At 33.6% G+C, this 24,558-nt stretch overlaps 1 protein-coding gene across 3 annotated transcripts in view; it reads right to left on the minus strand.

Annotated features, from left to right (window-relative positions):
- TENT2 (terminal nucleotidyltransferase 2) overlaps positions 1 to 24,558 on the minus strand; it is a 62,692-nt gene that overhangs the window by 7,609 nt on the left and 30,525 nt on the right. For all 3 annotated transcript variants that reach the window (XM_025437093.3, XM_025437092.3, XM_049108338.1), the window contains exons 9-13: positions 22,570 to 22,646; positions 22,072 to 22,200; positions 17,519 to 17,562; positions 9,683 to 9,819; positions 397 to 488 (exon numbers count right to left, since the gene is read on the minus strand). In XM_025437093.3, the coding sequence (XP_025292878.1) occupies positions 397 to 488; positions 9,683 to 9,819; positions 17,519 to 17,562; positions 22,072 to 22,200; positions 22,570 to 22,646 (479 nt within the window). The remainder of the gene's footprint in view (positions 1 to 396; positions 489 to 9,682; positions 9,820 to 17,518; positions 17,563 to 22,071; positions 22,201 to 22,569; positions 22,647 to 24,558) is intronic.

Raw genomic sequence — 24,558 nt, forward strand, 5'->3', positions numbered from 1 at the left:
ATGAAACAGACTCCGAACTATAGAGAACAAATTGATTGTTACCAGCTAGGGGTGGAGGGATGGGTGAAACAGTGATGGGGATTAAGGAGGGTGCTTGTGATGAGCAGCAGGTGTTGTATGGAAACACTGAATCATTAACTTCTACACCTGAAACTGATATTACACTATATCTTAAGTGGAATTTAAATAAAAAGTTGGAAGAAAAAAAGGAAAATTTTTATCACTAAATGACTTGCAACAAAAATGAATGTATGAATGAATGAATAAATGAATGGACTGCAATGGACTTGCAGAATGTACATTTATTACTTTTAACTGAAATACAAACTGGATTTAAGTAATTCTCAGTACCACAGTGATAACTGGATGGCAAATAAGTAGTTGTGGGAAATATACCTTCTACACAGATGTATTTATTTCTCCACTCAATACCATCAGGCCTGGGAATGGCTTTGGCTTCACGAACTGAAATCATTTGACTGTTCCAGCTACAAAAAGAAAACCATAATTGTGTTAACTCTTTTCTTAATTTTTCCTAGCCCCACTCTAATTTTCTCACAAAATACTAAAACTTGCCTTGACTTTCAGTCCCACAATCCCCATTTCCCCTTCTCCTTTTTTCTCCAAAGCACTTCTTCTAATCATTTGCTTACTTAGTATGTTATTGTTTATTGTGTGTCTTCCTCAAGCAGAATGGAAGCTCCAGGATACTGGTGATTTATGTATTTTTTTCACTGTTCAAATAGTTGCTTAGGACAAAGTGGGCATTCAATACATATTTACTGAATAAATGAAGTAATATGAAAAATAAAGTGTAAGGCAAAAAATGTAAAAATTTTGTTCATTGTTAGCACCTCAGTAAGGATTTCTTATTTGTTAAGAGAAATGTAAATTGTGTTGCTTTCTGATATCATTAAATAATTTTTGTTTACTGTATATCCATTTGTGTGATTTGGGAGAAAATTTTATAATTATCCAAGAGAAGCCAGTAGATACTGTTTTAGGAAAAATTAATACTCTACAAAAAAATGCTGTTATTGCTGTATGTCAAATGTAGCTATTAACAGTACATTTGTATTCAAGTAAAATAATTTTCTATCAGCATGTCTAAAGGTAAATTGTCCAGTCTTTAGTATGTACTAACCTTATATGCTGTTTTTTAAAAATTTCTTTACAATTATAATAATTCTGCACAAGTACAATTTTCTTTTTCTCAAGGAACATTCTAAAACATATGACTATTCAGGTTGTATGCAAGAGATAAATGAGTTTGGAAAATAGTTGATATCTTTTTTTTCCAAGCCATATTTAGCTTTGTCCACCATTTCAGTTACAATAGAAAGACCAAGGTTTGGGACCTTCCAATTCTAGCACTATTCTATCCTTCTTCTATTTATCAGATAAAAACAATTCCTAAGAATATAAATGAGGGTCCAATATGGCATTTGTTGCTGGAAAACTGATTAATCTCTATGTTAAAAATGCCAAAAAAAATTGCATCTTGTGAAATTTGATAACTGAAAGTATGATTTTCTATTTTTTTTTCTTATGAGTACAATTTAGAAATACTTTGCAAAGACAGCTTTAAGTTCTTTAAGAATACATATCAGAATTTATGCTTTTAAAAAACTAAGTGGGTTATCAAAGAGAAACAGTATTAACTACAGTAACATGTTTTAGATATTTCATGTATAGCAGCTCCATTAGTATAAACTCCAAACAGAAAAGAAGTACAGTGTTCTGTTGGTCCAAATGTTTCCAAAATTTTTTACAAATAACAATGTAGGGGCACCTGGCTAGCTTAGTGGATATGTAGAATATGCAACTCCTGACCTCAGAATCATGAGTTTAGGCCTCACCCTGGGGTAGAGATTACTTAAATTAATTAATAAATAAATAATAACAATAAAATAGCAATGTAAAGGGGAGAATTATATAACCACAAGCCTGAACCAAACATGATTACTGTAGAATTATACTTTATACCATATAAGATCTATTTCACTAATAAAATGAACTTTTTTCCTGAGACTACAGTTTCTCATTGAACTTACAGAACAGTTGAATCTGTAATAAAATTAAAATTAGAAACATTATGTTAAAAAAAAGGACAGACTGAGGGGCTCCTGGGTGGTTCAGTCTGTTAAGCATCTACCTTTGACTTGGGTCATGATCCCAGGATCCTGGGATCAAGCCCCACATCGAGCTCCAGGCTCAGGCAGAGAGCCTGCTTCTCCCTTTCCCCACTAACTCATGCTCTCTCTCTCAAACAAATAAATCTTTTTTAAAAAAAAAAGATTTTACTTATTTATTCATGAGAGATGGAGAGAGAGAGAGAGAGAGAGAGACAGAGAGAGGCAGAGACACAGGCAGAGGGAGAAGCAGACTCCATGCAAGGAGCCCGACATGGGACTCGATCCGGATCTCCAGGATCAAGCCCTGGGCTGAAGGCGGTGCTAAACCGTTGAGCCACCCAGGCTGCCCATAAATCTTTAAAAAAAGGGGGGGGGGAGGAGGGGATAGACTGATTTTTTTTTTTTTACTTTCAGACAAGTTAAGAATATTGAAATACTGTATCCTGCTGTTAAATTACAATCTGTACTTTCTTAAATCAAAGGAACTCTCCTCACTACCATACTTGTATGAAATCCAACCCTGAATTTACATCACATGCCAATACCTGGTTCTGAATTGTGTCAGAGAAACATATGTAATATACCAATATTCACTTTAACCAACCCAAATAATGCAGTTATTTAAGTGGCTGTATCATCTGAAGTACTTCATAAAGAAAAAAATATTTTAAATCACTATTATTTAGACTGATTCAATCTATTACATTTTCAAAGCACTTTTAAATACTTAACTATTAAATATTTGAAATCATAAAACCTGATATATAACTTATGTACTGTTTTTACTCTTAGAGGTGAATTTATTATTTTTTTTTTTAGATTTATTTATTTATTTGTTTATGAAAGAGAGAGAGAGGCAGAGACACAGGCAGAGGAAGAAGCAGGCTCCATGTTTTGGAGCCCGATGTGGGACTTGATCCTGGTACTCCAGGATGACACCCTGGGCAGAAGGAAGGCACTAAACCACTGAGCCACCCAGGGATCCCCCTTAGAGGTGAATTTAAATGTAGAATTCAAATGGCAATTTAGAAACATTTTCCCTAAATCTTTCTTTAAAACAGACTCTAAATTAAGCCTTTTATCATACCTATTTTTCCTTTTTTTCTTTTAAAGATTTTATTTATTTATTCATGAGAAACACAGAGAGAGAAGTAGAGACACAGATGGAGGAAGAAGCAGGTTCCCTCTGGGGAGCCTGATGCGGGACTCCATCCCAGGACCCTGGGATCACGCCTTGAGCCAAAGGCAAACGCTCAACGACTGAGCCACCCAGGCTTCCCCATACCTATTTTTCTACCATAAATCGGTTGCCATGTAAAAATCTATCATTGTCGCTCAGTAATTGAAATGTAAAATAAGATACAGTCTAGGGACGCCTGGGTGGCTCAGTGGTTGATTGAGCCTTTGGCTCAGGTTGTGATCCCAGGGTCCTGAGATCGAGTTCTGCAGCAGGCTCCCTGTCTGTTTCTCCCTCTGCCTGTGTCTCTCCCTCTCTCTCTCTGTATCTCTCATGAATAAATAAATCAAATCTTTAAAAATAAAAAAAGACACAGTCTATAGAAAAGGAATGTATCAGAAAGGTACAGAATAGCGGATACAGGGTTTAATTTAATCTAAAATAGATTTGATAATATATGATAATCTCTCGAATATAAAACTGAGTTTACCAACTCTACATTGGTAAGATGCTTGCTTCTTTTTTTCAGTAACGATAATGAACTACTGATCTATTAACTCTCTTCTAGCCATTCTTTCCGTGACAAAGTATTTTTTTCGAAATACTTCGCTTACATTGGAACATTACAAACAAAAATTCACGTCCAACAAATAAAGACAAAATTACAGGTCTGAATGGTGTGGCTATACTGATAGATACTAAGCAAGACTAGTAAAATTAAGTGAACAAATATATATAATTTTATTTTATTATTAAGGGCTGGGAAGCAAAAAGAAAATTTTGTCAGGGATTTCAAACCTTGTAAGCAAACAGAAAATTCTGCTTAGTTCCAGAGTTTTGTTTTGCTTTTTCTTCTGCCTGACCCGTTCTTCTCCCTAACCCCTTAAATACTAGCATTCATCAGGACCCTGCCTCTTCCGATCCTCTTCTAATGCTACAGCAACCCTCCAAAACTCTAACAATCTGCAGTTTCTTTCCCAATCCTTTTCTCCAGCTCTGACCTTGTTACTAAGCTCTAGGACAATTGTTGCAACTAACAATTAGAAACTGCCACCTAGGGCAGCCCCGGTGGCCCAGCGGTTTGGCGCCACCTTGAGCCCAGGGCCTGATCCTGGAGACCTGGGATTGAGTCCCATGTCAGGCTCCCTGCATGAGCCTTCTTCTCCCTCTGCCTGTGTCTCTGCCTCTCTCCCTCTCTGTCTCTCATGAATAAATAAATAAATAAATCTAAAAAAGAAACTGCCACCTGGATGTCCTACATGCATCCCTGTGCCCACATTTTCAAGACTGAATTTAATATATTCTGTCCATGGCCAGTTATTAATATCATTTGCTTACATATCTCCCTCTCAACTCTCTTACCCTTCTTGGTGCACTGAACTTAGTTGGTTGAAATACATTCATAATTAAGTTTTTGTCTATTTCAATCCTTTCTCCTCCAGCTCAACATGGCATGGAGAAAAAATAAGCAACCATGCTGACCTTTAAATTCACAATAGAGTATATAAACTCTACATCTTACTAGTGTCTATGCACTACCCTATCTGTATTTAATTCTTCCCTGTCTGCTTCGGGGCCCACACCAATGATGCTTTTTATCCCTATTTTTTAACAGAAACTAGCTGGGCCCTGGACCGCCTGTGGGGTCCAGGGCATCCATCCATGTGGACCAAAGTTCCAATGGTCAGCTTTCAGTTCTCATCTCGTACTTGATCTATCAAAAAATGTGACATAGATAATCACTCCGTCCCCTTTGAGACATTTTCCCCTCTTTGGATTATAAGACAACACATTCTATTGGCTTTCCTTCTATCTCGATGATCCTTCCTTTTTGACATAAATTAGTTCCTTCTTACCCCTACCTCATTTTTATTTCATTTTTGTATTATTAAATTTTTTTTAAAGATTTTATTTATTTATCTATGAGAGAGACAGAGAAACAGGCAGAGACACAGGCAGAGGGAGAAGCAGGCTCCTTCCAAGGACCAAGGGATAACGACCAGAGCCGAGGGCAGACACTCAACTGTTGAGCCACCCAGGCATCCCTGTATTATGAAATTTTTCAAAGAGAAAAACTGAAATGCATAAAACTCAAAAACAATTCAAGAGTTGTTAACATTTCACACATTTGCTTGTGTACATGTGCATGTTTTGAACCGAACTATTTGTTTAGCTGTGGATATCAGGAAACTTCATTTCTTTATTCTTTGGCATGTATCTCCTAAGAATAAGGCCATTTCCTTTATAACACCAACAGCATCTAGAAATTAAAAGTAACTCAAATGCCTTTCATAATTCCTCCACCCTAATCAGATTACAATCAAGGTTCTTGTATTTGATGGTTTCAGCTCTTTAACCTGGAAAAGTTCTCACACTTATTTTTTTTTAATGGCATTGACGTTTTAAGAGAGTAGGATCATTTTTCAAAGAATATCTACATTTTGAATTTCTCTCTCTTTACTGTGTCATTTAACATATTCCTGTATCTTCTGTATTTCCTATAAATCCCTTAACATTGGGCCTTTTTCCTATCTATATTTCCTTGGTTTTCTCAAACAGATCATAGCTTTAAATACCATTTACCTGTTGACAACTCCCAAATATATAACACTAACCATGCCTCTCTCCTGAACTCTAGATTTGTATATCCAACTATCTACTCAATACCTCCACCTAAATATTTTGTCAATCGTACAAAATCTTAAAATCAAGAACACCCCTCCTTTGCTCTCCCCATCATACCCAATGGCAACTCCATTGTTTCAGTTGCTTGGGCCAAAAACTTAGAAATCATTTTTGACTCTCAGCTACATCTAATCTGTTGCAAATCAATATACAAGTGCAATCTGGCCACTTCTTATCCACTTCCACTGTAACCATCTTTATCCAAGCTACATCCTTTCTCTTAGATTATTGTAATATCCTGAGTAATCTCTTTCCTTCTGCTCTTGGCTCCCTTTAGTCTATTCTTACCTGTGACAAATCAAAGCAGATTACATCATTTCTCTACCAAAACCTCTCCAGGGTATCCCACGTCACCCAGAGGAAAAGCCAAAGTCACCCAAATTAACCAGATTAGATGGCCTACATGACATGGACTTTCTTAATTCTCTTTGACAGCATTTTCTTCCATTCTCTTCCAGTCACACTGGCCTCTGCTGTTCCTTGAAGATGTTAGGCAAACCCCCACATTAGGGTCTTTGTCTTTGCACCTCCTTTTCCTTTTGTTTAAAAAGTTCTTCTCCATAAATACATAACTCACACATTCCTCTCATACAGGTCTTTATTAAAAGGTCACCTTTCCAGGGGACTTTTCTCTCACCATGCTAAGTATTAAATTGCAATGCAGGTATTATAATTGCAAAAACTGCATATATCAGAACCTTTTTTGCTTTTATTTTTCTCCACTTAATACTAACATACTATACTTTTTATTTGTTTATGGTCTATCTCTCCATACTACAATACATACTACAACGTAAGCTCCATGAAGACAAAGATTTGTGCCTATTTTGTTAACTGCCATATGCCCGGTGCACAGAGAAACAGCTTGATATGTAGTAGGAACTCACAGATCTATAAATTAAATGAGAGGGAAAAATGAGAGTAAGAAAGGAGACAGAAAAATTGGGGCTTTGTAATTTCCTTCTTAAAAAAATGTATTCAAAAAAATGTATTCAAATATGTAGGTATGCATTTTTAACTCAAGAGATAAGACTAGTAGTAATGGATGTGATTAAATAAATATCCAGGGAATAAACAGAATTACAAAATAGGTAAACTTACAAGGTTCCCAGAATCTCTAGCACTTAGAGTCTGTAAGATATTTTAAACTTAAATTTTTGTTTTATTTTGTTAAAATACAAAATTATTACATTCTGACTTTATTTTTTCCTAGATTCTCTGAGCAACCTGATCCTACTTTTTGGTCAGTTCCCTGTCCCAGGTACAGTTTTAGCAGCCTAGCTTCATTTTAAGAATTTTCAGCAGCGGGCAGCATTGGTGGCGCAGCAGTTTAGCGCCATCTGCAGCCTGGGGTGTGATCTTGGAGACCCGGGATCAAGTCCCACGCCAGGCTCCCTGCATGGAGCCTGCTTCTCCCTCTGCCTGTATTCCTGCCTCTCTCTCTATGAATAAATACAATATTTAAAAAAAATTTTTTTCAGCAGTAAGGTTTAGGAGAAAGCTGTGAGTAAAGTAGATAAGAAAATCTTAGTAATTTTTAAATGGCCATACAAAATTTCTGCAACATTTATTCCACATACTCAAGCATCCCTCAATAGGCACTTAATTCTGTCTTCAGGTAAAGAGAATTTTTAATTGCGTATCTCAAAGTTTAGAAGAAATCCTTACAAACATTTCTAACAGCTGCCAGAATTCCTTTGCATAGCACCTAGTTCATTGCCATGACTACATTCCTGGCAGTGTTCCCTACAGTCAAATTTATGAAGATATCTGGTATGAAATAACAATACATTTGACAAATGCACTATATCATGAAAGAAGATTTATGTCTCCTAAATCATGCATCATCGTGATAACAAATGTATCCAAAAGTTCAAAACCTCTTTCGAAGTTTCAGCATCCTAGCCAGTATCATTTGGCACAACCAGCTAGTTTCTGTTAACATGAAACTAACACAAACCTGTTCATCTACCATCTTGTTTCAGTCCAGCAAAACAGCTGACTTTCAAGTCATTGGTATCTCGATGCTCTAATCCTAAACTATACATGGCAGAAAAATACCTTTTTTCTATGAATCATTTTCCCTCTCTGCAAACTTCACTAAATTTATGATTAAAAAAAAAAAAGACGATGCCAATATATTCTAACAATTAAGAATGTGGTTTTCAAATCAGAGCTGAGACTACTGCCATGGGGGGGAAGTTTCAAGGACACAAATTCCCTAGGCTTCACAAGGGGTTACTATGAGGATTAAATGAGGTAATACATAGGAATCACTCACAATAACTAAGTAAATACTCACTAAACATCAGCTATTGTTATTGCAACATTTTATAAATCTTAACTCTAGAATAACCTTTATAGTCTGTTATGTTCCATATCTCATATAGTCTTAAATCTTTTCTCATCTTATGAATGAAGGCTCCTTCCTTTTCATCCTTGTTCTCTGGACTTACACTCTGGTCCTAGTCATCTTTAATGCTGATTATTATAACTTCATTCTTATTGAACTACTTTGCACCAGCACTTTTCCTACTCCTTTTCTTAACTTGATTCAGTAATTTTTAAGTCATCTTAAGGATCTTTGCAACATGTCTATAATTTTACCCTCTGCTTCAAAATTATTTATAGCAGGAATTTTTCAAGTACCTACTCTCAGCACTAGGCTAGGTACTGGAGACCCAACTGTAAACAAAACAGACACAATCTGGTGAAAGCTTTGCTTTGAGGAATTACTTCTTTCATGCCCTATGTTTCAAAACATCTGAGTCAGGTTTCTTCAGAGCTACTCCATCATAGCAAGTAAGGCAATACCAACACTGCAGTAAGGTATTATAGTTAAGAGTATGAATTTTGCAGCTGTGTGATCTTAGGGCAAGTTTCTTCACCTCTATATATGCTTCACTGGTAAAATGCACTTGATATAATACCATATCATACGGCTATTATGTAAATAAGATGACACATATAATCTCTTTGGAACAGTTTTTCTCACCTAGTAATATTTATTTATCATAAATACTATTATGATTCCCTCTCCCCAAATCTTTTCAAAATGGTTACTGTACCCTCCTCCTCTAACTTTGTAAAACTCCTAAGTCCTTTCTCTTCTCCCCTCATCCCCTTCAAGCTTTTCAAAATTGATCAGAAGACCAGCAATCCCTAACTCACTCAATCTGGACTAAAAATTCTCTTAAACATTCAGTTAAGTCCAGCCTGATTATACACTTTAGTGTTCCTTGTTTACATAACACCCTCAGAAGAAAAAAGGAAAGGAGTTTTCCTTGGTTTTTATATACAAACACAACTATTTAGGTATCAAGTTAATCTTAGCTGTAGTTTTTACTATAAATCTTAACTTCCTAAAAACAGATGTTTCAAACTATACAGCACCTACACAAGGCTCACACAAACATTTATTCCAGTCCTACTATGGAAACAGGGAGCTAAACATAAAATGGGATCACTATTGAAATCAACTAAAACTGGGCTCACTGAACTATAATTTTTCATTAGATAGGAATATAAAATCTATTTAGTTTCTAATAATTAATTAGATACTAAGTTTTATAAACCACACATTTCCGCACAAGATCATAGCACTGAAATGAACAAATATAGCTTCTGACCAAAAGTGCAGCATTTACATATGTAAATGAATAAACACAATTTGAAGTTCACTTACTCAAATTCCGTAGCATAATATTTAAGAAAGCCCAGTAAGAGGTCCCCAAGATTTGATTCATTCTTCGAGAGGTAAGGAGGAACATTACATGGAGCTTGATGTACAAGGTGCAGCTGTATAGCCGGACTAAAAGATTCCTGTCAAAAAGAAAAAGCAGGAAATATAAAGCTACTTAAAACACACACTAAAAACTTTACAAATCCTGATCTAATGCTCTCTTAAGAAGAGAGAAGAAATCTTTATGTTGGCAGTTTGGAAATTAGAAGATTTTCTTCCACTTAACATTTCACCAGTGTATGGAGTATGCCAGAAAGTATCCAAAAAACTACTGACACTCTAAACCACAGCTGAGGCATATCGCTCAATTTAATCAAGTGGATCCCTGCAGTACCAAAAAGATTTTCTAACTCATAAATAAATCCTTACTGTACATACCAAGATTTCATCACATAACATACAGATTTCTTTATAAATGTACCTCCTTCTTAATTGCTTCTACAAAAAGCAGTTGTACTTTATAAGGGCTGTATTAAGATCAAGGTAAGAGCATTTTCTACCTGCCACTTAAATTTCTCTTATAGGCCATAAAAGAGACTAATACATGAATAGTACTTAAACCAATTTTAAGATTTTTAAAATTTTATTTCATTCTTGTATTTTGTATCTTAATGGGAAGAGAAGACAAGACATTCAACATGAATTGAACTTGAAAAGACAAAGAGGGCAGGGGAAAGAAGAAAGATAGGAAACAAACCAGCAAGTGATATTCAGCAAACTTTTATCACAATATTCATAAAGGAGGGTTAACATTTGCTTGTAATCCACACCCAAACAACACAATTAGAAAGAATACTATTGGGTACTTAACTCTTTTTGCCTACTCTATGCCATTCATTTTCGTATCTGATCCTTCCTCTATTAGAAGCAAGTTCTGGCTCTAAAACATACTAAATGAACTACAGAGATTCTCAGGTAATACATATTCAAATGTTAGAAAACTTTCTCTTTAAGGTAATTTGCACAGTTGCCCTTACGACATGTTTTCTACATTCCCCTTTGCCACCAGAGTAATAATAGATTTTTTTTTTTTTTTTTTTTTTAAGCAACCAGGTAGGGCAGCCTGCGTGGCTCAGCAGTTTAGTGCCGCCTTCGGCCCAGGGTGTGACTGGAGTCAAAGAATCGAGTCCCACGTCGGGCTCCCTGCATGGAGCCTGCTTCTCCCTCTGCCTGTGTCTCTGCCTCTCTCTCTCTCTCTCTCATGAATAAATAAATTTAAAAATAAATAAATAAAGCAACTAGGTAAGGCATGACAGTTCTTCTTAAGGTTCCCAAACACCTAACAAATTAACCTTGCATTTATGGATACCAATTCAATTAGTAATCCAACTTTAAAAAACAGAGGCTCCCCAAACAACTAAGTTGTAATACAGAGAAGCATAGTAGTGCATCTATTTAAAGGTAATCCTCAAAAATCATTAGTAAAAATAAAGGAGCAAGAAAATAAAAAATGCTCTCCCTTGTCCTATTACCTACAATTCTATCCATAATTTTTTAAAAGATTTTATTTATTTATTCATGAGAGACACAGAGAGAGAGAGAGGCAGAGATGCAGGCAGAGGGAGAAGCAGGCTTCATGCAGGGAGCCCAATGTGGGACTCGACTCCAGATCCTGGGATCATGCCCCAAGCCAAAGGCAGACACTCAAACGCTGAGCCACCCAGGCGCCCCTATCCATAATTTTTAAATACCAAGAAGTGATTACTTTTCTCTCAGAAGACAATTCTATTCCAACCACAGTTTGTAAAGCTGGCACTCCTAAACTGGGTCTTTCCCTTATACTTCTAGCAGATTTAGTATTACTTTAGGAGACTCAAGTAGTCTCCTAGATTTAGACAAATCTAATTTGTCTCTAAGACTAGGGGGAGTTAGGAAAGAAGTCTCAATTTATAATAAAGACTGAAGGCAGACGGAAGAGGCAAAGGTACTGCCTCTACTACCCTTTGTCTTTTACTTGCTAAGTGTAAAACTGGACTTAGGACAGTATTTTAAATAGTAGAATTTCAATCTTATTTTCTGGCTAAACAAAAATGTAGAACCTAAATTCAAATGAAAAGGAAAAGAAAAATGGGTCACTGTTGAATAGATTCAGCTCTGAAAGCTTACTAATTTTGTCGTCTATGATATAGCACAGTAAGCATTCAGTTTATGAACTGATGCTGAAATAAAAATCATCTTCTTACCTTAAGTTTAAAACTGAAACTTTAAAAATTTTTATTTTGTTCAATAATTAAAAGAAACGATTAGCAACTGTAGATTAACACTGAAGAGTTTTGATACCTACTCTACTAAAATAGTGAAATGTTTTTGGACCAACAATTTGACCAGTCTCCTCTTAGCTCCACTATTCTTTTTTATAGTCATACAAAAAGGGCCATGTCATACATACTAGGGGAAAACTGAATGAGAAATCTAAACTAAAAAAAAAAAAAAAAAAAAAAAAAATTTAGGGTTCAAAAGACACTACAAATAAAAATTGCATTTAACCATCAAAAATCCCCATTTTTTATAATCATTAACATTACAGAAAACTCCTCTGCTTAAGAAAAATTTCATCAAAGAATTTTTTTTTTAAAGGGAGTTCTCCCATGCATACATATTTAAGAATAATATGTGTTACTTAGGACAGGATATGGGTGGGAAGAATTTAAGCTAACATATTAGAAAACACATAAAGACCAATCCAAAAGCCAAAGGAATTACAACCTAAATCCATGGAAAACCAATTTAACTGATACAATGTAACATCTAATTTTCAAAGCATTTGGGGAAGGTATTATCAATACTAACTGCTACTTGTTTTTAATATGAAGAAGACATCTTTATTACTTTTTAAGGTTGTATCTTATTTGGAGCCTCTAATAACCAAATCTGTAATGACATAATTCCTAAAAACATTTTCCAATTGATATTTGCTAACAGTTTTGAAGCTACACATCTTCCTTCAATCAACGCCAAGTTAAGAAAAATTTAATGGGCAACCCCTCAATAAACATCTGAAAAGCTTCACTTTTTTGTTTGTGTAATTGCCTATCAAAGGACACCTGGGTGGCTTAGATGTTGGGTGTCTGCCTTCGGCTCAGGGTATATGATACCAGGGTCCTGGGATCGACTCCTGCATCAGGCTCCCCACAGGGGAGCTTCTCCCTTTGCCTATATCTCTGCCTCTCTCTCTGTCTCTCATGAATGAATAAATAAAATCTAAAAAAATAATAATTGCCTACCAAAAATGGCAAAAACATCTTGTGCCAAATTCCATTATTTTCTGAGACTGTGCCATAATATCTTACCTTCAAAATTTGGACAATTAAGTAAGCATTTTCTGGAATAAACTGGGCTGGCTAAACCTTTACTTGGTAACTGTTCTTTTAAAAAGATACAAGCCTTAGAGGTACCTGGGTAGCTCAATCAGTTGGATGCTGACTCTTGATTTTGGCTCAGGTCATGATCTCAGGGTCATGAGGTCAGGCTCTGTGCTCAGCATAGAGTCTACTTGAGATTTTCTCCCTCCCTCTCTCTCCACCCCCCCCCCTGCTTGCACACACGTGCTCTCTATCTCTCTCAATAAATTTATTCCCTAATCTATTTTTTTAAAGATTTTATTTTATTTCCTTTATAAATAGGGAGTGGGTGAGCAGCATGAGAGATGGAAGGAGAGAGAGAGGGGAAGCAGACTCCTGGCATCAGGCTCCACACTCAGCTCAGAGTCTACTTGAGATTCTCTCCCTCTCCATCTGCCTCTCTCCCCATGTGTACATGTGTGGATGCATGCTCTCTCTCTCTAAACAAATAAAAAATATACTAAAAAAAAAAAAAAGATACATGACTTAAATGAAGGATGACTGTTTTCTACCTCCAGGCAAACAAAGAAATTTAAGTTATATACTATTCTAACAATATGAATTATTAGAACCTGGATATAAACACTGAGTAAGGTCTCAAAGAAAAAGATAACTGATATAGAGTACTTAAGCAGAGTTCTGCCTGAAGAGAGAAAGACCTAAATGATATTGAAGTTCTACCAAGCTTTCCTAGTTGTATGTAGATTACCACTAATTGGTGATAACATGTTAAAGACACGATCATTAAATTTCCTTTAAATTATATCTGCTTTTAGTAAAAAGTTTAAAGTTTTGAAATCAACATAAGTATCATAAAGAAATACTATGATGAAGTGGTTAAGAGCATGAGCTTGGGAGTCAGATCTAACTTTGAAACTATTAGCCATATGAATTTAATCAAAGTACTTAGCTCTCCAAAGGTTCAGCTTCTTCATCTACAATATAAGAAAAATAACAGTACTCATAGAACAGGTAATATGAATTAAATGATACAATGTATGTAAAGCACAGCAGCAACAGAATTCCCTATATATTATTTAGTATATGCCAGGCATCATTATCGTTAGAACTACAATTCATACAATGCAGGATGGTTACCTACTGAAATAATGTATTTCAAAATTAACTTCCTTATAACTTTTAAAATTTAAGTAGTATCAAATTTAAGAAAATGTTTCTTATCAAAACAGACTTCACCAAAATTTTTAAATTTCTCTTTTTAAAGGTATTCATTTATAGCCTGTTTTACATAACTAAAATCCTTCAACATATTATATGCATTTTAAAATTGAAAAAAGTTGCTATATGTGTATACATATGCATATATGTAAAATTTAATATATTTTCAATATACAACTGCACAGAGGAATTCTACATTCTCAGAATTTCTAATCTCATAACTATAAAAATGGCATTCTGGAATATGAAGATACCATTAGAGAAAGAAACAAATATAAGTTGTCTTCTAAATGTAGGTAAATCTCATAATATGCTTGCATTAAAATAAAGATCCCCTCCATAAGCTTACCCTGAGTTTCTATATGTGAATTTTCTCAATTTCCTTGTTTAACTCCATACTAAATATTCTGTCCTCTATGACTCATGTTGCCTTTTTAAATCAATAAGAATTAAGTAGTAATAAAACTATACTATATTAAGATACAGCTTTAAAAACAGAGACACGGTTATAGTCTTTCATCCTTTTCTTGCCTAATTTAGTATTCCTAACTGAATTAAAACACCAAACCCATTTTTAAAATAAATATATTACCATAAGTTTGAGAAAATATGAAAATAACTTTAAAAAAGCATAATACATTTAACATGTTATTCTATTCCAAAGTTTTTATCCTACTTTTAAAATTCTGTTTAACTATATTAGAGAAGCTCAAAATTTAAAAGAACCTTGTTCCTTTGTAAAATAACAAAGTTTTTTTTGTTACTATAAAGTTTTAAGTCATTCTCAAACTTATTTATACAAGCTGAAATTCTGTCATATACATGTTTTTCATAAAGAATAGTTTATCTGTATAGAAACAATCAGATATACACAAATGATATATTACTGAATACTACTATCATTTTGTCTTTCTTAGCACAGAAAAAGAGAAAAAATATCAGTTTCTGGATCCATAATTTGTGACTGTACAGCTTAAATGAGTAATATAACATTCCTAAGACTTAGTTTCTTCATCTGTGAATCAAGGATAATAATACTATAGAAGTTTACTTGTTTAGGATTAAGGATGGATGCTGTATATAAAATTTATAGAGTACAGACATAAAAGTAGATACTAAATAAGCTGATTTGTTTGTTCCATTTGATGGACCACTGAGAAAAGCACTCTACTGATAAATCACCTTACAGATTTCAGATAAAATTTAAAATCTTGTTAGAGTGGACAGTAAGTCCTTAACCATGTAAGCATCAACCTTAAAGATAATGTACTTTAAATATTTATGATAATGTAACCACACCTGAAAGCAAATTAAGACATTCTTAAATCTAGCAGGTCTTGCTATTTGTATTTTTAAGGACTTGGAGCTGAACTCCAAGTATTAATCTAGCTCCTTATTACAGGTACAGAAATAAGATTATTACCAAAACGGGTGGAGAGTGTAGGGTGAAGATGGTGTATGTAAAGAGAAGTCAAAACTCTGTCATGGGGGAAAGCCAGTAATTAGAAACGTGAAAGAGAAGTAAAAAATGAGGCTCTTTAAATTAAGATATACTAGTTAAGAACCTGGGTATCCAATAATAAAAGCAGTAGGTCTATTCTGTTCTCCAGCATAGTGCATTAAACTGAGATTTCATTAGTGTTTTATATTAGTAAAAAAGAGCTCATGTAGCACAGGGTTTTAACTGAGATTTCTGTAGAAGAATCTGTTCCATACAGAAGAGACTAAAGGATAAGTTTAACCAGTAGATGCTTTGTATGTGAAAAATATACACAGCTCTTTCTATACTGAAACCTAGGTCTTAAAGAACAAAAAAGTTGGGACAAAAAAATGAAACAGTAAACACCCAGTCATCATCTTTGACCTTTCAGTATAAGCTAAAGAGTCAATACTTTATTGGAGGGAGAAAACTATGCAAGGTTAAGGCCAAAAGTTCAAGTTACTTTTATTTCTATACCTTCTGATGCTTTCATTTTCATAATGTTTATGAAAGCATAAATACTGATCCCTAGCAATAACTGAAATTCATTACAATAGTTCTTCATAACAGTAGAAATTAGTTTTTAAAATGAGAAACACAGGATATCCAGATTCCAGAAGATTCTTATAGATGGTGTCTTTACCACATGATCCACCACAAACTGGTGGGTCCTCATTACAAGAAAACTCTATCACAATGATTCTTTTATTACCCAGCATCTTGCATGTGTGCATTACAATAACAACCCATGTTCAAAAACAGAACATCAGTTCTTCTCCATTATCAAAAATTAAGCTATATTTAATTTAGACTCCAGTCAAGTAGATTCACATTTTGTATGATACAAAGTATGTCCTTTGAAAATTGATCACTCAAGCCAGATACTGTGTTTTGCAACTATTTAGTAAGTTTAGAAAACAGCTCTTTTTTAAGTTTATAAAACAGGTAAAAAATTATATGGTTTCAGAAGGTTAAACAATCTAAACAGATAGTTACATATTTCCAAATAACCAGGAATAAGGATGACTATGAAGGAAAACAGAAACAGTAGGACTATAAAACAAGAAAACAGAATTCTGGAAAAAAGAACACAAAAAACTGGAAAATAAATAATAGTAAATAGTATATAGATTGCGAGTATGTACATGACCTACGTTTCTCTAAACTCAAACTGAGTACATACCAAACTTTTCCTACTAAGCACACTTCACTTCTTTAATGTTTCCAATCAACTTCAGGAGTCTTAATATTATGCACACAAGGAGCATACTGATGTTACTTCTTTTGGGTATGACTTGGTGAAATCAAATGAAAGATAAAATGATTATCCAATTGTTCAACTTTTTAATTTTTTCCCCTGCTTTCAAAGTATACATACATTGGGATGAAAAACTTCTGAGTTACTAACTAGAAAAATGCTATAAAACTATAATTGAAAATAGCATGAAGAAAACTAGAATGAGTTTAACTGGGCCTTGACCAATTGAGCATATTTAATTCCTATTTGGGATAATCATGAGCATCATGCAAAAAATTCTACCATTAACATAAATGACCAGACTGTCTGACAATAACCAAATAAAATATCACAGTCTTCCAAAAAAGTATGTGAAGTATTTTTAATGTGCTGGTGGCCAATGCCTCAGCCTGTATAAAAAATGTTATCATATAGTTAGAAGGTAACTATTACACCTTTTATATTCACATTAATACTGCATATAATAGTTCCACATATACTTGTCATAATATGTATTATAATAATTTATAAGAAACACTTACTGGGTAAATTTTTTGGATGGATGGAAGGATGGGTTCAGGTAGGGCTATAAAAAAAAAAGTTTAAAGCTTCCGTGATTCACATAATTCATTTTACAAAACAATAATTTGTAAGCTACACCCCAAGTATAAGACTATAAGGGTTTCTGCTTAAATTCAACAGTTTCTGTATATTTTGTGAATTAATTCTGATCCCTAAAAATTTAAATTTCAAATATATCTAAGTTGATAACTTAAGGTTTGTTAATAAACTATGTATGCTTCTATATAAACCAATGTTCTTTAAACATGGTTTTAGAAAAATAGGCCATCAATGGACACACATCATTTGGTCCAACATCAGACACAAACACGAAATAAGCAAGACAAGGATTGTTCTACAGATATTGAATGGACACTGTTAAGATGGATGTAGCTACTAAAAAGAAAAATTTTAAATACAGTCCAATGATATTGTATCATGAAAGAACAACATCTGTATCATAACTGCCCCCTTTATTTTTAATTTCTCAGTTTTAGGAAACTGATCTACTGGGGAAAAAACTGAAAAACAATCTTCATCTTCACAAATTTTTATAAAGAAGGCCTCAACAAGTTTAGAAATATAAATCAGGATATTTATACCACAATTGGCTATAAAAAAATAAAAATTTCATATAAAGGAATCATTATCTTCATAGATTACTTTTTTAATTGTCATTCTTCATTCTTCAATAGCTTTACCAAAATCCAACGTCATTAAATGCATTAACAGTAATTCCACATTATAGTATAAAGGGAATAAAATGAAAAGCAAAATGCTTAATATTCACAATAAAAAAAATACAGTATCTTGAGTACGGTAGGATACAAGTAATGTATTTTTCAAGATTTAAGATTAAAGACCAAATATAATACTGTATGATAAACTACGTATTTTTTAAGAATTAGAGATACATTATATATAATTAAGTAAACTCAGTAACCATTATCTTTAATTTGCAACATAGCAAAAACCTTTTTAAATGACTTCTAGAATACATTAGGTACACAAAACCAATCATTATTACCAACTTATCTCCAACTGTGACTATAAATGTATACATTTCTATCCCATAGTATTTATATCTCTCTTCTGTATCATGCCTCATATCCAAGTTGAAATTGGAATAAAATAAAATTCCATGATACTCTTGAATGTTCAGTGTGTGACTGAGGGAAAAACTCCTTACTTACCGGAACCACTCTTAGGAAGTAAAAATATTTTTCCCAGAGTCATTCAAATGCTCAAAATTCTAGAAGATCCTACAAATAAACTCAAGCCCCAGTTATTTTAATCCTAAAAGTCTTTATATTCATATAATATTTTTAATGACTAATAATTTTTGCTATAATACAGAAGTCAAACTGGAAAATCTTATGAGAAGTGAGTTTACTTATTTAAAAACCTGAATTCCTTTCTCACTGAAAACTCCTAATAAAGTAAAATTTTAAAAATGAAGAAAAGGTTATAGAGAATTAGAAAAAAAATTTTCTCACTCTAGAATAGTAACTGGAATGCTAGAAGAGAGAAACAAATACCAACCATTGCATTAGGGTCTTTCAATAGACAAAGAGCCTTTAGAACTAAACAATTTGAGGGGCATCTGGGTGGCTGAGTCAGTTGATTTCAGCTCAGTTCATGATCTCAAGGTTGTGGGATCAAGCACCACATGAAGCTCCATGCTGAGTATGGAGCCTGCTTAAGATTCTCCCGGTCTGGGATCCCTGGGTGGCTCAGCTGTTTAGCACCTGCCTTCTGCCCAGGGCGTGATCCTGGAGACCCGGAATCGAGTCCCACGTCAGGCTCCCTACATGGAGCCTGCTTCTCCTCTGCCTGTGTCTCTGCCTCTCTCTCTCTCCCTCTCTCTCCCTCGTGAATAAATAAATAAAATTTTAAAGAAAAAAAAAAGCAACTGGTATAGTATGGCAGTTATTTATTAACACTATCCTCATAGTAACCTCAAAGCCTTCACTGGTTTTGCAAATGTTTATTTTACCCAAAGCAACATACATTCAGGAAGAATCTGGCTGTAACATCTATTTTTTCTTCAAAATTCTGGACTTAAAACTTCTAAATTTCTCAAAAGCAAAATAAAACTTAGATTGCAGCATCTGATCAATCGATAACGCCTTCAGAATAACTACTCTCTAAGATTTTACTTTGCTTACGTTTCAGATGAGAGCTTTCTGGTCAAGCCCCCATAAATTTATACATATAAACATTCCATTCTGATCCATCAAAAATTCAACTAAAAATAGATCTTCAACAGCACTAAGCAACAATTCTGAGAATTCAAGAGTAATTTTAAAATGCCTGAGATAGTTCCAGGTCTGGTAACATGGTAAATAGTCTATGAATATTTCGTTTGTATTATTATCTCTAGCCAGTTGATACTTTTGCCTTTTTATTATTAACCTTAGATTGTCATTAAAAATTCTTGTCATTGAGTTTTTGCCCGTCATACTTTCCTCAGTCACTTTCAAGCAAATGTAGTCTATTACTGTTGAAATTCATCATAGGAAATGTTTTCATCTTTTTCAACCTTTCTACATACAGAAGTCTGTTTCCTTTCTCTATTCATGGCAAAAAAAGATATTAAAAACATTTAAGAAATTAAATGAAACTTAAAGGTCCACCTAATCCAACTATTCCTGTTATAAGTAAGAATATTAAGATCAGAGAGATAGAATAGCTTGGCCAAAATCACAACTACTACTTCACTCTGGCGTGACTGGAACTGCTCAATACACCTTGCAGACTCTTGCATGATGAAAAAAATACAGCTACTTATTTCAACCTAATTTCTTCTAGTGAGGGGTAGCTTCTTAAAATTTGCCAAATAATTCAGTTATTCTTTAGTTCTGCATAGTTGAGGTCCTTTAACAAAGACCTAGAAACAGTGATTAGAGTGCCATTAATTACAAACTATCTCAGTAAATGGGACTGCTTTGTCAAAAGTAAAAAACCTTTAACAAAATCTAAACAAAATTTTAACATGATTTCTTAACACTGGTAAAATACTAATGTCTGAACTTTCAACTTGCTTGCCAAACCACCTTGGGGCACCTGTAATTAAAGTATATTTTTTCCCCCAAGATTTATTTATTTGAGAGGAGAGGGGCAAGGACAAGAGGGAGAAGGCAAAAATCTCAAGCAGACTCCCTGCCAAGCAGAGAGCCTGACTTGGGGCTAAATTGCAGGATCCAGAGATCATGACCTGAGCTGAAATCAAGAGTCTGATGCTTAACAGACGGAGCCACCCAGGCACCCCTAAAGTACACTTTCTCTAAAGACGACAATCAAATGTAATCCATAAAAATGGAAGGAAAGAGCATATATTATGGACGTTCATATATGTTAAATGCTGTAGTCAAATCTAATTTTTAAATCACAACTAGTGTCTATTCATTTTTTAGTTTCAGTTGTGACTTAAAAAGTACATTTGACTAAATCTAAATAATTGATAAATTTCTGACATAACATTTCAATATTTGTATACATATGAATATATATAAACTCTAATAGAAACTATTCTTAAAATTGGTATCACATATATTAGAGTATATCATGGGTATTTTCTTAATATCATTAAATATTAGGGCATCATTTTTAGTGGCTAACATTATAATTATTTCAATTATTCCCCCATTCTTATAAATTTAGATTTCTAATCTTCTATTATTTTAACAAACACCATGAAAATCAGCCTTATATAAATCCGTGCATGCATCCCTGATTACCTTGGGATAAATTCCTAGAAATGGAATCACCAAATCACACTGAGCCAAAGGGTATGGACATAAATATCACTATGTTATATTTGCTTCCTAAACTATGGACATAACATTAACCCAGAACAGATCAGACCCTAGACATCCTGATAAAGGGTCTATTATATTAACATGAAGTCTTCTGCCCATTCTCCATGCCTGTTCACAAGGAATAAAAACTTCTTTGACCAAAAAGAAAATCCTGCCTCAAGTGAAAAATTAAAAAAACATGATGAATGGTGCTTGAGCTTATTTTTATAGACCTTCTGAACATGCATGTGCCTCAACATAATGGGTCCACAATACAGCAGTAAAAGTTCTTTGAATTCAAAAGTTAATACTGAAAAACTGTCATAAAATAAAAAACACAGTGAAACTTCCTTATGTTTTCCAGAAAATAACATTTCTTCTTTTGGAGGTGGCGGGGAGTTTACAGTCAGACGGAGAGAGAAAAATCTTAAGCAGGCACTATGCCCAGCCCAGCACAGAGCCCAGTGCAGGCGCTTGATCCCATGATCCTGAGAGCATGATCTGAGCCAAAATCAAAAGTTGGATGCTTAATGGATTGAGCCACCCAGGTGCCCCCGGGGAGTAATATTTCTAAAACATTTGTTCAGAGCAATGAATTAAGAAATATGGTTTTATAGGTCTTAAAAAGAACTTTTTAAAATAATACTGTTTGAAGATAGTCAAGAGAGAAGACATCATAATGAAGTTTAACTGTGTTTTCACTTTAAAAATTGGGAAAAACCCAAAATACTTACTTTGTAAATAGTGCAAAACCATCAATACAAGACTATAGCTGCTTAAAGTACCACGACTGGCATCATTTATTTCATGGTGACTCGCCCACTTCTTAATCACCAGTACTAACGGACGAACTCGATTTTCAACTGAAAGTAAAATTAAAACTTAAAAATGATAAGAAATTATTGTTTCTTTGAAAGTTTATATCATTTCCCAACTCCAACAAAGAGTATTGCCTCCCTGTTTATTAAATATTATGTTCACCATAAATATGCCTTACTTTTAAAAGGTATCTTAATCACCTTTTAAAATTATCAATTATTAAAATTTGTTTTATTGACCTATAACTCTGGTAGTATATAATTTTAGTGTAGCAATATATTATACATATAATAAAATGAGATACTATACATAAACATAATTAAACAGATGTCAGTATTTATTACAAACACCTTTAAAAAAGAATAAAGAATGAAAGATATAGAGAAGATGACAATTATTTGGAAATAACTTACGGTATGCATAAGTTCTGAGAAGGAATGTGTTTCTTATTCCAACAATATTGTTTACATTCAAGTCGAATTCCACACAACTGTGAAAAAGAGAGAAAAACACTTTAGCTCAAGTGTTTAAACAAACTCACTCCCTAAAATAATATCCACTACCCAATGATGTAAAAATATCATGAGCCCAAAGGCCCAATACTTTAAAATGAGGCATAAAGAAATAAGAATAAATATACTCAGTATATCATTTTAATATGATTTAGTATATATTATAAATATAAAAACACGATTATAGTTGTAAGATCTACAATGTACTAACGCTCCAATTATTCTCAATAAAAGAAATTTTTAAATTTTGCAGTCCTTTCTAGATAAAATTATGTGACCAAAACCATTCCTGATCAAGTTACACATTCTTAACTAATTTGGAACTAAAGCATCATTTGCTTTAAAAAAAAATAGGAATAAATGCCAAATAAAATATAGGTTTAAAAAAAAAAGAATCTATACATCATATTCCCTCTAAAAAGGATAAGACATAAATAAGATACAAATTATAAAATTATGCCGAATTTAGCTACTGATATCTGAGAAGAACAAACACATAACAGAAGGGTTACTTCTTTGAAAGCAAAGATACCGTGCAATTCACAATTTAGAAAATAGGGCAATAATGATGAGATCTACAAAGAATACTTAAATCCAAAATGAAAGGAAAGATTAATGTAAATATATTATCAAGCCCAACTTCTGAACAGAGTTTTTTATGAAAGACTGCCTAAAATAAAATTTAATAAAATTTCCTTCTATAAACTTTTAATTACAAAATTTGACATTTACCAATCCAGATTTTCTTGTTTTGTGAAATGAAATCCTATAATCTTTCCATTAACCATGCATATTACTAAAAGTGGATAGTAGTGTTAACACTTCAGATTGCCTTTGGGAAACTTAAAGCAACAAAGGAGTTATTACATTCTTTAATTGCCATCTGTGCAAAGGCTAATACCAAAACCAATTTGCACTTCCTTTATGTAACTCAATAAAGAGGAAAAAACAGAAGGAAACCAGTTTGCAATTAAAAACTTTTCCAAAAATATGATTTCAGAGCTTTATAAATATCCACAGTACTTGCTTCAAATTCTACTTCTGGAAATACTAAAGTAATCCTATATATGGAAAAAATTTTATTTACAAAATGCTTATTCTAACAGAAGAATAAGTAAATTAATCACAATATATTCACTCAATGAAATACTAATGTAAAGCCATTAAAAACGAAACCAGGGCAACGCAGGTGACTCAGCAGTTTAGCGCCACCTTCAGCCCAGGGCCTGATCCTGAAGAGGCAGGATCCAGTCCCACGTCAGGCTCCCTGCATGGAGCCTGCTTCTCTCTCTGCTTGTGTCTCTGCCTCTCTCTCTCTGTCTCTCATGAGTAAATAAATCTTAAAAAAAAAAAAAAAAAAATGAAACCAGAAAAATATTCAATGATATAACCAAATACCCATGATAAATAAAAAATTATAATCTCAATCTTAATTCTAAAAACTCTTATGCATTCATATATATTCATAGAAGGACTGTAATTTTACACCAAAATGTTAACATCACTTATCTTTGGGTGTTAGAATAGACTTTTTTTTTTGTAATGGTCAGTATAGAGAAGAAATATAAACGGGTATTTATAAAGAACACTTAACAATGAAAAAAGTTTGCGTAATTATCTTAAATACAAAAAGAAATGCACCCAACACAGGAGCATCCAAATATTTTAAGCAGTTAATAACAAACATAAAGGAAATAATCAACAGTAATACAGTAACAGTGGGGGACTTTAACATCCCACTTAAATCCAAATAGAAAATCAACAAGGATACAGTGGCTTTGAATGACACATTGGACTAGATGGATTTAACAGATATATTCAGAACATTCCAGGGGATGCCTGGGTGGCTCATTGGTTGGGCATCTGCCTTGGCCCAAGACATGATCCTGG

The sequence above is a fragment of the Canis lupus genome, chromosome 3 (genome assembly GCF_003254725.2).
Source record: "Canis lupus dingo isolate Sandy chromosome 3, ASM325472v2, whole genome shotgun sequence".
In the NCBI taxonomy this organism is placed as follows: Eukaryota; Metazoa; Chordata; class Mammalia; order Carnivora; family Canidae; genus Canis; species Canis lupus.